The sequence below is a fragment of the Crocuta crocuta genome, unplaced genomic scaffold, assembly GCF_008692635.1.
Source record: "Crocuta crocuta isolate KB4526 unplaced genomic scaffold, BGI_CrCroc_1.0 scaffold334, whole genome shotgun sequence".
NCBI lineage: Eukaryota > Metazoa > Chordata > Mammalia > Carnivora > Hyaenidae > Crocuta > Crocuta crocuta.
Window position 1 is genome coordinate 6,454,590 of NW_027533260.1, and position 11,750 is coordinate 6,466,339.

General features: G+C 50.7%; 1 protein-coding gene across 2 annotated transcripts; it reads right to left on the reverse strand.

Annotated features, from left to right (window-relative positions):
* Positions 1 to 4,334: 4,334 nt before the first annotated feature.
* Positions 4,335 to 6,618, reverse strand: ZNF575 (zinc finger protein 575). Of its 2 annotated transcripts, none has more exons than XM_077747321.1 (4): positions 6,493 to 6,618; positions 6,117 to 6,212; positions 5,521 to 5,677; positions 4,335 to 5,059 (listed from the first exon to the last, which is right to left on the reverse strand). In XM_077747321.1, the coding sequence occupies exons 3-4, from the start codon at positions 5,600 to 5,602 to the stop codon at positions 4,401 to 4,403; spliced, it is 741 nt and encodes a 246-aa protein (XP_077603447.1). In that variant the 5' UTR covers positions 5,603 to 5,677; positions 6,117 to 6,212; positions 6,493 to 6,618; the 3' UTR covers positions 4,335 to 4,400. The 2 variants fall into 2 exon arrangements, with proteins under 2 accessions (XP_077603447.1, XP_077603448.1); XM_077747322.1 differs by having other exon boundaries at positions 6,098 to 6,212.
* Positions 6,619 to 11,750: the final 5,132 nt, after the last annotated feature.

The following is an 11,750-nucleotide window of genomic DNA, read 5'->3' on the forward strand; positions in this document are numbered from 1 at the left end:
AAAAAGCAAAGGACAGGGCCGTCCTGAAGGCCTATGAACGCCAGGTCAAAAAGCTTGGACGTTATCCTGAGGTCAGGGAGGTCAGGAAGGGGTCTGAGCAGAGCAAAGGGCAGTCAGAGCTGGGTAACAAATTAACATAAACAGTGTCGTAAAACAACAAAAATGTAGAACCTTCTAGGTCTAGAGGTCTGAAGTCCAAAACGAGTCTTACTGGGCTAAACTTCAGGGTGTAGGCAGGGCCGTGTTCCTTCTGGAAGCTCTGGGGAAAATCTGCTTTCTTGTCTTTCTCCCCAGATCCCCAATTCCCCTTCTTTTTTTTTTTTTTTTTAATGTTTTTATTTATTTCTAGGAGAGAGAGAGAGAGACAGCGTGAGCAGGGGAGGGTCAGAGAGAGAGGGAGTCACAGACTGAAACAGGCTCCAGGCTCTGAGCTGGCAGTCAGCACAGAGCCCGACGCGGGGCCCGAACCCACGAACCGTGAGATCATGACCTAAGCGAAAGTCAGACGCTCAACCGACTAAGCCACCCAGGCGCCCCAACCCCAATTCCCCTTCTGTATTCAAAGCCAGCAGTGGCCAGGGGAGTCCTTCACATCACCCCGACACTGACTCTTCTGACTCCTTCCCCCTTTAAAAGATCCTTGTGTTTACCTCGGGACCACCTGGATACTCTGGCATAAGCCTCCTGTCTTAAAGTCAGCCAATTAGCAACTTTGATTTCTTCAACGGTAATTCCCCTTTGCCACATAGCGTATTCGTGGGTTCCAGGGATTAGGACCTGCATGTTTTTGGGAGGCCGTTATTCTGCCCAGCGCGCCAACTATGGGTGAGACAGTGGAACTGCAGGGTGAAAAACACACGCGGCCCCACTCAAGGGACTGACATTCCTCTGAGGGCAAGACCGCAGCATGGAGCAGTGATAAATGTGTGAGGGCAGATAATGCAGGGCAGCGTTACAGTGATGGGACAGGGTGGTGTGGTTTAGATAGGGTCAGTGGGGAAGGCGTCTCAGCCAACTGAATCCTCTGCAGGGAGAAAGAAGTAGGGGAGGGTCTGAAAAAGCAAGTGCAAAGGCCCTCGGGCAGGAGCTAGCTTGAGCTATATAAGGAGCAGCAGGAGGTCAGGGTATTTGAGACTCGGACCCACCCCGGCCTTGGGTACAGGCAAATCCCATGTCTTCTGGCCTGTTTCCCCATCTGTACAATGACGGTTAGGCCAGAGATCAACACCCCTCAAATGCATTTGCGTCCCTGAAACTTTGATGGTGGTGTGGTTGCTGTGGGGGAAATCTTCCAGAACAGCTCTATATGTAAACATTGATAAAATCGCATTTCCAGGTGTGGAAGGACTTGAATCCTCACCCTCGCCACCTCTTCCCCCAAGGCTTTGCTGAGTGGACTGCGGTCCGGCAGCCTGCTAATTTGCATTTGCCTGCTCGGTCCCACCCCTTCTGCCGGATACTTCCACAAACCATTTCTCATTCCATCCACACGTTTCAGATCTCAACTCAAACACTACCTCCGTAAAAAGGTCTTTTCTAACCCTCTATATAATAGTGTGTGCTAGGTATACACTTTTATAATACTGTATCTCTTGTCATAGCTATAAACTTGATTTATGGTCAAATTTACCAGTCTTTTCCTCTATGATGTGGATTTCTTGTGTCTTACAGATTCCTTCTGTACCTCTGCGGTTACTAAGCTACTCTCCTTTATTATTTCCATCTATTTTGCTTTTCAAATTTAAATCTTTTTTTTAATTATTTTTTTATTTTATTTTTTTTATCTTTTTTTTTTTAGATGCTTTATTTATTTCTGAGAGAGAAACAGCGTGAGCAGGGGAGGGTCAGAGAGAGAGGGAGACACAGCATCTGAAGCAGGCTCCAGGCTCTTAAGCTGGCTGTCAGCACAGAGCCCGACGCGGGGCTCAAACCCACAAACCATGAGATCATGACCTGAGCTAAAGTCAGATGCTTAACCGGCTGAGCCACCCAGGCGCCCCTCAAACTTAAATCAGCAGAATCTTATTTTTGTGTATGCAATGAGACTGGGATCTGTAGGTTTCCTATTGCTGCTGTAGCAAACTATCCCAAGCTTAGCAGCCTTAAACAACACTTACTCTCTTACAGTTCTGTAGGTCAGTAGTAGTCCAATGTCCATCTCAGTGGGCTAAAATTTGTGGTGTGCAAGGCTGTGTCCCTTCCAGGGAGGATCCATTTCCTTAACCTTTTCTAGTGTCTAGAGGCTGCCTAAATTCCTTGACTCATGGCCCTGCATCCCTCCAGTCTCTATCGCCCCTGACCCTTCTGCTTCCCTCTTTCCCATATAAGGACCCCTGTGGTTACATGGGGAGGGGATGCGGAATAATCAGGTTAATATCCCCATCTCCAGGGGATAATATCCCTGTTTTAAAGTCAGCCAACCAGCAACTTTGATTCCTTCATTCACAATTCTCCTTTACCCCATAGCATGTTGGTGGGTTTCAGGGATTGGGAGGTGGCCATCTTTGGGAGGCCATCATTCTGCCTGGCCACACCCAAGATCCTTAATCACATCTGCAAAGCCCCTTCTGCCACAGGTAAAGTAACATGCTCAGGTTCTGGGGATTAGGACTTGGACCTCTTTAGGGGACCATTATTCTGCCTCTACAGGGTCCCACTTGATTTTTTTCCCCATACCTCTCAGCTCATTCACAGGTTAGCCTGTCCTTTCTCCTACTCACCCACAGCAGGGATCTGTAAACCACATCCCATGGGCAACTCCCAGCCCACCTATGATTTCTGTAAAGTTTTACCGGACCACAGCCACACTCATTTGTCCACGTATCATAATGTGTACAGCTGCTTTTGTACCACAGCGGCGGAGTGGGGTAGTTGCAGCAAACCCCGTGGCCTGCAAAACCTAAAAACAGATAGGCCCTTTAGAGATAAAGTTTGCCAGCCCCTCAGTGACATGTAGGGATGGTCACTTGTCAGGATGCCCCGTAAACACAGGGCTGTTTCTGAGCTCCTGGTTCTCTTTCACTGGCCTGTTCCCAAGCCCACGCCACAGATGTCATTCCTACAACTTTGAAAGAATTCTTGGTACCTGGGGGTGGGGGTGGGAGGCAAGGCTGCCTCCCCTACTCCATCCCCACCTTTAATTTTTTTTTTTTTTTCTTTTGCTCACTGCTTGATTAGTGCTCACTTCCCTCAGTAGACCAGGCCTGGCATGTTCACTGCTGTGTTCCCACCACCCTGGGCAGGGCCCAGCACGCCGTAGGCACGTAACACATTTGTAGAATGAAGAGCAGCCCCATGTTAGCTCAGTCATTCTTACTTTATAGCAGGAGAAACAGGCTTTGAGAAGGGAAGTGACAGCCGGAGACCATGCCTGCGCCCTTACAAAGGCCTTATAACACCCCCACATTCTAGATAAGGCATCTGAATCCAGAGGAGTGACAAAGCTTGTCCAGGGTTCCCCAGTAGTGGGCCAGGGCTGGCTCCAAAGCTTGAGCTTTAAAACATTTTTATACTGGGGTACCTGGCTGCCTCAGTCGGTTGAGGGTCCGACTTCAGCTCAGATCAGGTCATGATCTCAAGGTTCAGGGAATCCGAGCCCTGCATTGGGCTCGCTGATGTCAGCCTGTCGGCACAGAGCCTGCTTCAGATATTCTGTCTCCCTCTCTCTGCCCCTCCCCTGCTTGTACTCTCCCAAAATATAAATATTTAAAAAAAAATCTTTTTTTACTCTTGGTAGTATATCCTTTGTTCTTGCTTTTACCATTTAGTACATTTAGGGACTCTTTTCACATCTGTACAAATAGAGCTTCCTCCCCTCCCCCAGCTACATAGTCCATTCTGCGACTCTACTGGAATTTATTAGCTGGTCTCCCATTGACGGGCACTTGGGTTGTTTCTCATCTTTGGCCACAGCCATCCCGCTGTGGACATCCTTACCCTTACATCTCTTCCAGTGCCGAGTTTATCTACAGGAGAAGTTCCTAGAAGTAGAATAGCTGACACGACCACGTGTGCATTTAAAAATTTTTATAGATAGCGTCAAACGGCCAAAATGCAGGTACCAATTTAACTCACAATAAGGAGAGACCCTGTTTCCCTACATTCCTCACCAACCCACGGTGCTAGCTGACTTTTTTACTTTTGCCTTATGCATAGGAGGGAGAAACCCGGAGCTAGGGCTTGCTTTCAAACCACAGATCCACACCCATTGTTTGGGGCCCAGTGCTAACTCTCTGTGGGTGACACCTTTCCCTTCCCAAAACAGGTGAGCAAATTTCCTCAGCCTGGTAAGTTTGAACCCAGTGTGGAGCAGAGGCAAGTCCTTACAGCCCAGCTTAGAAGTACCACCTCTTTATTGACCCGGGCGTGTGCAGGAGGGCACTCTGAGCCACGGGGAGGACTCACTCGCGCTCCCCCTGGCTCTCTGACTGGTGGTGGCTGCGCTGGTGAAGGAGCAGGAGGCGTCTTTGGCCAAAGGCCTGATCACAGCTGGAGCAGCGATGCCGGGCTGTGGCCTGGCTGCCTGGCGCCGTCGGAGGGTCGTGACACAGGCGATGGGCGGCCAGTTTGGAAGGGAAGGAAAAAGCCTTGGGGCAGTGCGGGCAAGGATAGGGACGGGCATCGGTGGCGTGGTGTGTGTGGCGGTGGGCTGCGAGCTTGGAGGGGTAGCAGAAGGACTTGGGGCAGTCCGGGCATGGGTAGGGGCGGGCAGGCGCATGGGTCCAGAGGTGGGCTGCCAGCTTGGAGCGGTGGCCGAAGGCCTTTGGGCAGTGAGGGCACGGGTGTGGCCGGGCACCACTGTGCGTGAGGCGGTGGGCTGCCAGCTTGGAGGGGTAGGAGAAGGCCTTGGGGCAATCAGGGCACGGATGCGGGCGGGCGCCGCCATGTGCCAGCCGGTGCGTGGCCAGCTTGGACGGGTAGGAGAAGGCCTTGTCACAGTCTGGGCAGCGGTGCGGGCGCTGGGGCGGGGGCCGCCGGCGGGGTCGAGAAGGCGCCCCCTTGGACGTGGCAGGCCCTGGAACCGACTGGCTGGGCTTCTGCGGCGAGCCCTGGTGGGGAGCTACAGGACAGGAGGGCGGTGGGCTCCAGGCATCAGCCAGCACCCTGGAGCCAGGCCAGGCTTCCCTCCCCCCCACCCAACCTTGATACTCGGAGTGTATCCGGACACCTCAAGGGTCATACTGAGATGCCTCAAATGATCATCCTAAGGGGATCCAAGGCGTTGCGGAGCTGGAACCCCGAAGCTACTAAGGTGTCCTTTTTTAGTATGTTCCCAAGTGATCACCCTGAAATTCCACATATCAACCCCCCCGACCCTCCTTTAATTTTCTGAGCCCTAAAAATGATCACTGAGGCTCCCCAACACCAGTAGTACGATCCCCCAGAACGCGTTTTGGGGGATCCCACATGGTCCCATCACCCTAGGCCTTCAAACTTTCACCCTGAGATTCCCTCAAAATGGCATTCTCGTAGCCCAATTCCTGTAGAATGCCCCCTACCCACGGGCGGGACCGCTCTCACCTCCTCCCTTGGTTTTAGGCTCCTTGCCGGTGGGACCAGGATCTGTGTCCCCGGCCGCGGTCTCCGCATCTCGTTCCAGCATCTTGCTGGCCCAGGACCCCAGGGGGAGGTAGGCCACACCGATGATTATCAGGCTGATGGGGATAGGCTGTAGGGCCTAAAATCAGGGACCAGCGGGTTAGGAGCGAGATCTTTTTTAAGTCTGTCATCCAAAGGCGAGGGTAGGCGTTATTTACGGGTAGGCGGAGCCTAAAAGCACAACCGTCGGGGGTTTATGCAAACGCTACCCTTTGCAACTTAGACCCAGGGTTGGAGCCTTTGCGCAGAGTGGGCGGGGCCTCTACAACTTAAACTCTGGGGCTGCCCTGAGCGCGGAGTTGGCGAGACCTTGATCCAGAGTGGGCGGGACCTTCCCCCATTGGAACCTCCCAGCCGTGGAAACTAAGACGGGAGTGGGCGGGGTCACGTAAATAAGCTCCCAAGCAATTCAACCCAGGGGAGGGGCCTTCCAGCGGGGTGGGCGGGTCTTTTACAACTCTGTCCCAGGGGAGGGGCCTGATCTCTGAGCTGGATTCACCTCCAATAGGTAGCTTTACCCGAGTCTCGGTTTAGTCTCAGTCCATTGACGCCGCGTGAACTGCTTCTTTCTTGTTGCTAAATTTCATTCCCAGCGTGGAGGGTAGAGGGGAGCCCTGGAGGGAGATGCAGAAAGAACGTGGCCTGTCTTGCGATTAAAAGACCCCTAATGGATCTCTCCTTCGGGGTCCCAAGCGTCCGGGCCTCAATGCACCCCTCGGAATCATGGCATTCGTGCACCAATGCACCCTATCAAGGCTCAGGCACCAGTGCAGTCCCTCCGGAACCTAGGCATCAGGACCCCAATCTATTCTTTTCCGGGAGATCCTGGCGTCCAGCCCCCAATCCACTTCCCGAAGACCCAAGCATTCGGGCCCGGACCCGTGCCCGCCTCACCTGCGGAAGGCCCCTCCCCGGGGGCGGGGCTCCAGGCCCCTCCCGCAGCGGCCGCTGCAGCTGCCGCGCTGCCCTCGGACGCCCAGGAGCTGCACCGCCCGGCGCGCGCCCAGCGACGGGAGGGGAGGGAGGGCGCGCGTGCTGCTCGGCCCAGCCTCATTTCCATCCACTCCTCCCACGCGGGGGCCGGTGGGGGCGTCAGTACGCATGCGCAGTCGCGGCCAGCAGAGGCTGCTGCGTGGGGGGAGAAGAAATAGAAGGAAGGGGTGGGGGCGCAAGGCGGACAAGTTGGTGAGCAAGCGCGGAGCTAGTCAAAGGGCCATAGGAGAGTGTACTGCGGCTTGCAGGGCCTACGGTGGCTGAGTGGAGTCAAGCACGTGCAGGAACTAACTCGGGGAAACTGCGCTTAGAGATCACTGAGACACTGAGACACCTTCCCTTCTATGTCCCCCTTCCTTTCGAGAATTCCGTTGGGAGCTTGAGTTCACTCTCCGGAGGGAGTTCCAAGAGCCGGTGTTCCATTTCACCCCTCAAGGCGTTTGCAAAGAAATCAGGCCAATTCATCGTGAGAGGGCGGGGCGAGACTCCAGGCTCAGAGAGAGCTGGCGTCCAATAAAAAACGTGTTATTTGCATAGGGCCCCGGCATCCTTCTCCATTGGGTAATTTGAGACTCTCAGCCCCTCCCACCCCAATGCCCCTGCCCAAGTGTGGTAAGGGGATGGGGGCGGCTGTTCCCGAAATATCCCAGCGGGAGGACTTGGGAGGGGTGGAGCTCCGGGTGCCAGGCCCTGGGTGCCACGCTTGGCATCCTTCCCCGGGCCGTGACGGTGCACTTTCCCGCCCAGCACGGGAATGGCCGTGAAGTGCCCATAAAAATGCCCTGCATGGGTGGGTCTTCAGTGTGATAACCCACAAGGTCTGGCGAGTTCTAGGAGCCCTGGGAGTTAGATGTGAAGGGTTATCCGAACTCTGGAGCCAGATTGCCTGGGTAACCGGTTTGGGATCTTGACTCGGCCACTTTCTAGCAGTGTAGTCTTGGCCAAGTCCCTTCATCCTTCTGGTTTGTTAGGATTAAATTCAGTCATCAATGGAAAGTTTAGACCAGTGCCTACAGTGTTCAATACATGCTACCAATATTACTTTTTGTTTTTATTGGGCATTGAAATAAGCCATGATGGAATCAAAGTTGTCCCAGAACAGCAGCAAGTGCAGAGAGCTCAAGGTGGGAAGGAACATGCTGTGTTCAGGGGATCTTTCCTACCTCCATCCTCAAAATTCATCTTCTTTGCAGAGCTGGTACATCCCATGATCCATCCTACTTCAGGACCTTTGCACTGGCGGTTCCCTCTATCTCCCCTTGCCCCAACCCCAACCAAGGTCATTCCTCCATCAACTTATTTATCTGACTCCCCATTCTGATCTCATTTCAAATATTACCACTGCAGAAGGCCTCCCCTGTCCACCCTAGCTCATTGAGACCCCTTCCCTTCACTTCTCTGTTGTCACATCTCTGTTGTACGTATTTAATACATTATGCCTGTCCCCTAGAATGTACGCTATGTTAAGATGAACAACTTGTCTGCCTTGTTCACCCTCTGTCCAGAACAGAGCTTAGCACATTGTAAGTATCCAATAAATCTGTATCAAATAAACGCTGAAAAGATTTAACAGCCAGAAGTTCTCTGCGAAGAGCAGATAGACTCTGGGGACAATGTGGAACTTGAGGTCAAGGAATTAGAAAGAGGCGTAGCTGGGTGGGAAAACAAGGAAGGTTTTTAAATATAGGAAATGGCATGAACTAGTTTAGGTTTTCATATACTCTTTTTTTTTTAATGTTTTTTAATGTTTTATTTATTTCTAGGAGAGAGATAGAGACAGCATGAGCAGGGGAGGGTCAGAGAGAGAAAGGGAGTCACAGACTGAAACAGGCTCCAGGCTCTGAGCTGGCAGTCAGCACAGAGCCCGACGCGGGGCTCGAACCCACAAACCGCGAGATCATGACCCAAAAAGTCGGACGCCCAACCGACTAAGCCACCCAGGCGCCCCTACTCTTTTTTTTTTTTTAAGTAGGTTCCATGCCCAGCGTGGACCCCAACATGGGGCTTGAACTCATGACCCTGAGCTCCAGACCTGAGCTGAGGTCAACAGTCAAACGTTTAACCTTCTGAGCCACCCAGGTGCCTCATTATAACTTTTAAAAAATTTTTGTTTTAGGTTATGGAAAATTTCAAACATGACCAAAGGGAGAGGAAGGGAAAGAGTATAACCAGCCCCTCACCAGCGCTTGACCCACATGACCAATCTTGTTCCATCCTCCCCTCCCCCATTAAGTCCCTTGAATTATTTTGAAGCAAATTCCACACGTTTCATCCAGAAACACTTAAGTCTGTGTTCCTAAAATATAAAGACTCTCTTTCTCTCTTTTAAACACAACCAAAACATCATTATCACAACTTTCAAACTTTAGAGTCATTTCTTTTTTTTTCTTTTTTTAAAAATTTTTAAATGTTTTATTTATTTCTAGGAGAGAGAGAGACAGTGTGAGCAGGGGAGGGTCAGAGAGAGAGGGAGTGACAGACTCCGAAACAGGCTCCAGGCTCTGAGCTGGCAGTCAGCACAGAGCCCGACGCGGGGCTCGAACCCACAAACCGCGAGATCATGACCCAAGCGAAAGTCAGACGCCCAACCGACTAAGCCACCCAGGCGCCCCAAGAGTCATTTCTTTTTTTTTGACGTTTATTTATTTTTGAGAGAGAGTGACAGAGGATGAGCAGGGGAAGGGCACAAAGAGAGGGAGACAGAATCTGAAGCAGACTCCAGGCTTTGAGCCATCAGCACAGAGCCCAATGTAGGTTCAAACCCACGAACCGTGGGATCATGACTTGAGTCGAAGTCAGACAGGATGGCTTAACTGAGTGAGCCACTCAGGTGCCCCAAGAGTCATTTCTTCACATTGTCACATTTCTCCCATGGTCCTCTGTATATCTTGCTTTTCCTTTTTAAGAACAATGTTTTACTTCAAACATACAGAAAGAGTGGGAATAGAATTGTTCTCTGCATTAAGAATGGAAGTGGCTGGCATCAACACTTATCTACTGATGGCCAATGTTTCACCTCCTCACTCCTCCCAGGTGATTTTGAAGCCATATTCCAGACATCATATTCAATAAATATCTTTTTATTACACTTGGCGTGTCTGCATCAGAATCTAAGCAAGATTCACACATGGTGTTTGTTTTCTGTGATTCTTCAGTCTCTTTGTCATTGACATTTTATTTTATTAATTTTAAAATTTTTAATGTTTATTTATTTTTGAGGGGGGGCAGGGGCAGAGAGAGAGAGAGACACAGAATTGGAAGCAGGCTCCAGGCTCTGAGCTGTCAACACAGAGCCTGATGCGGGGCTCAAACTCACGAGCTATGAGATGAACACCTGAGCCGAAGTCAGGCGCTTAACCAACTGAGCCACTCAGGTGCCCCTTTTGACATTTTTTAAATTTTTACTTTAATTTTTATTTTTTTAATGTTTTATTTACTTTTGAGAGAGAGAGACAGAGAGAGAGAGAGAGTCAGAATGAGTAGGGGAGGGAGACACAGAATCAGAAGCAGAAGCAGGCTCCAGGCTCTGGGCTGGCTGTCAGCACAGAGCCCAACGCGGGGCTTGAACCCACAAACCGTGAGATCATGACCTGAGCCGAAGCCGGATGCTTAGCCAACTGAGCCACCCAGGCGCCCCTTTGACATATTTTTAAAAAAGTTTATTTATTTATTTATTTATTTATTTATTTATTTATTTATTTATTTATTTTAGAAAGAGAGCACAAGTGGGGGAGGGACAGAGAGATAGAGAATCCCAAGCAAGCACTGTCACTGCAGAGCCTGAAGAGCTGGATGTGGGGCTCGAGCTCACAAACTTTGAGATCTTAACCTGAGCCAAAATCGGATGCTTAACAGCTTAATTGGCTGAGCTACCCAGGCACTCCTGTCATTGACATTAAAAGGCTCACTCTGGTTGCTGCATGGAAAATAGACTGTAGGGAAGCAGAGTAGAAGCCAGAAGCCCAGTGAGGTGGGTGTTATATATTAATTATAATATTAACTACCAGCATTTATTTAGCACTTAATTATATACCTGAAACTACCCTGAGTGCTTTGTATACGTTCTTTGATTTCATCCTGACAGCAAGTTTTTAAGAGGAGGTGCTACCATTATCCCCATTGTACAGAAAAGGAACATGAGGCACAAGATGGAAGGTCACTTATTCAAGGTCACACAGCCTGGAAGTCGCAGGGTCAGGATTTAAACTCCTGCAGCCAGGCCCTGGAATCCACGTAATTTGCATTTATGCTTTGCTGCCTCTTGACTGGGGCTGAGGGCGGGATGGTGGAGAAGTGGCCTGATTGGAGAGGTTAACTTAACAGAGCTTAGTGATGAATTGGGAGGAAGGTGATAAAATAATGATAATAGCTTGTCCGTGCCAGGTGCTCTCCCAGACTCTTTACATGTCTGAACTTATTAGATCTTCACAATGAGGGAGGAGCTATTTTCAACCTCACAGATGAGTATACTGAATGAAGCCCAGAAAAGGGTAAATTTTGAGCCCAAGGTCACACAGTTTGGAAGGGGGATGCCCAGGTTTCTACCTCGTAGGGCATCTCACCGCTGACTCAGAAGGTGTGCATGCTTTCAAGGGATGCTAACAGTCTAGCAATCCTACAGAAACAGCAAGAATGGGTCCCGTGGTGAGGAGGTCTGATTTGGGGGCACCCTCGCAGTAGAGTGCTCGAGGATCCCTGCTTTCCTGTTTCCTCCTTCCCCTGAGCTCCTGGAAATCCCAGAACCTCCTTGTGTTTCAGCCCTGACGTCTGCATCATTCTCACCAGCAGGACAGGACTCACGTCTGGGTCCCCAGCTTCGCCCAGCTTGGGGCAGGCACGCGGGAGACCGTAAGTGAGGAATAAACGCGCCAAATTCTCTCCTTGACATAGAGCTTTTCTACCTGCCTGTTTCTCTCCTGAGACAGTCTCTCCCTCTTTCTGCTCATTCCTCCTTGCTCTAATGTCCCAACATCTCTCGCCGTCTTCCGTAATCTAGAATTTCCAAGGGTATCTTTGTGACCATATTTCCTTTGATGGACATCCCATTTCACCTTTATATCTCTCCATGAATCTCTGAACGTCGTTCCAGGTCTCTCTTTTTGGAACTTCGGAGTCCAAGTCTCTCTCAAGTCTCTGAGCATCTCCCTTGTCTCTGAGTG

Excerpts from the sequence above, each read along its gene's own strand:
- ZNF575 (XM_077747321.1), bottom strand. The coding sequence starts at position 5,602 with ATGCTGGAACGAGATGCGGAGACCGCGGCCGGGGACACAGATCCTGGT. Across the intron at positions 5,060-5,520 it reads GCCTAAAACCAAGGGAGGAG|CTCCCCACCAGGGCTCGCCG; the intron begins GTGAGAGCGGTC and ends CCTGTCCTGTAG.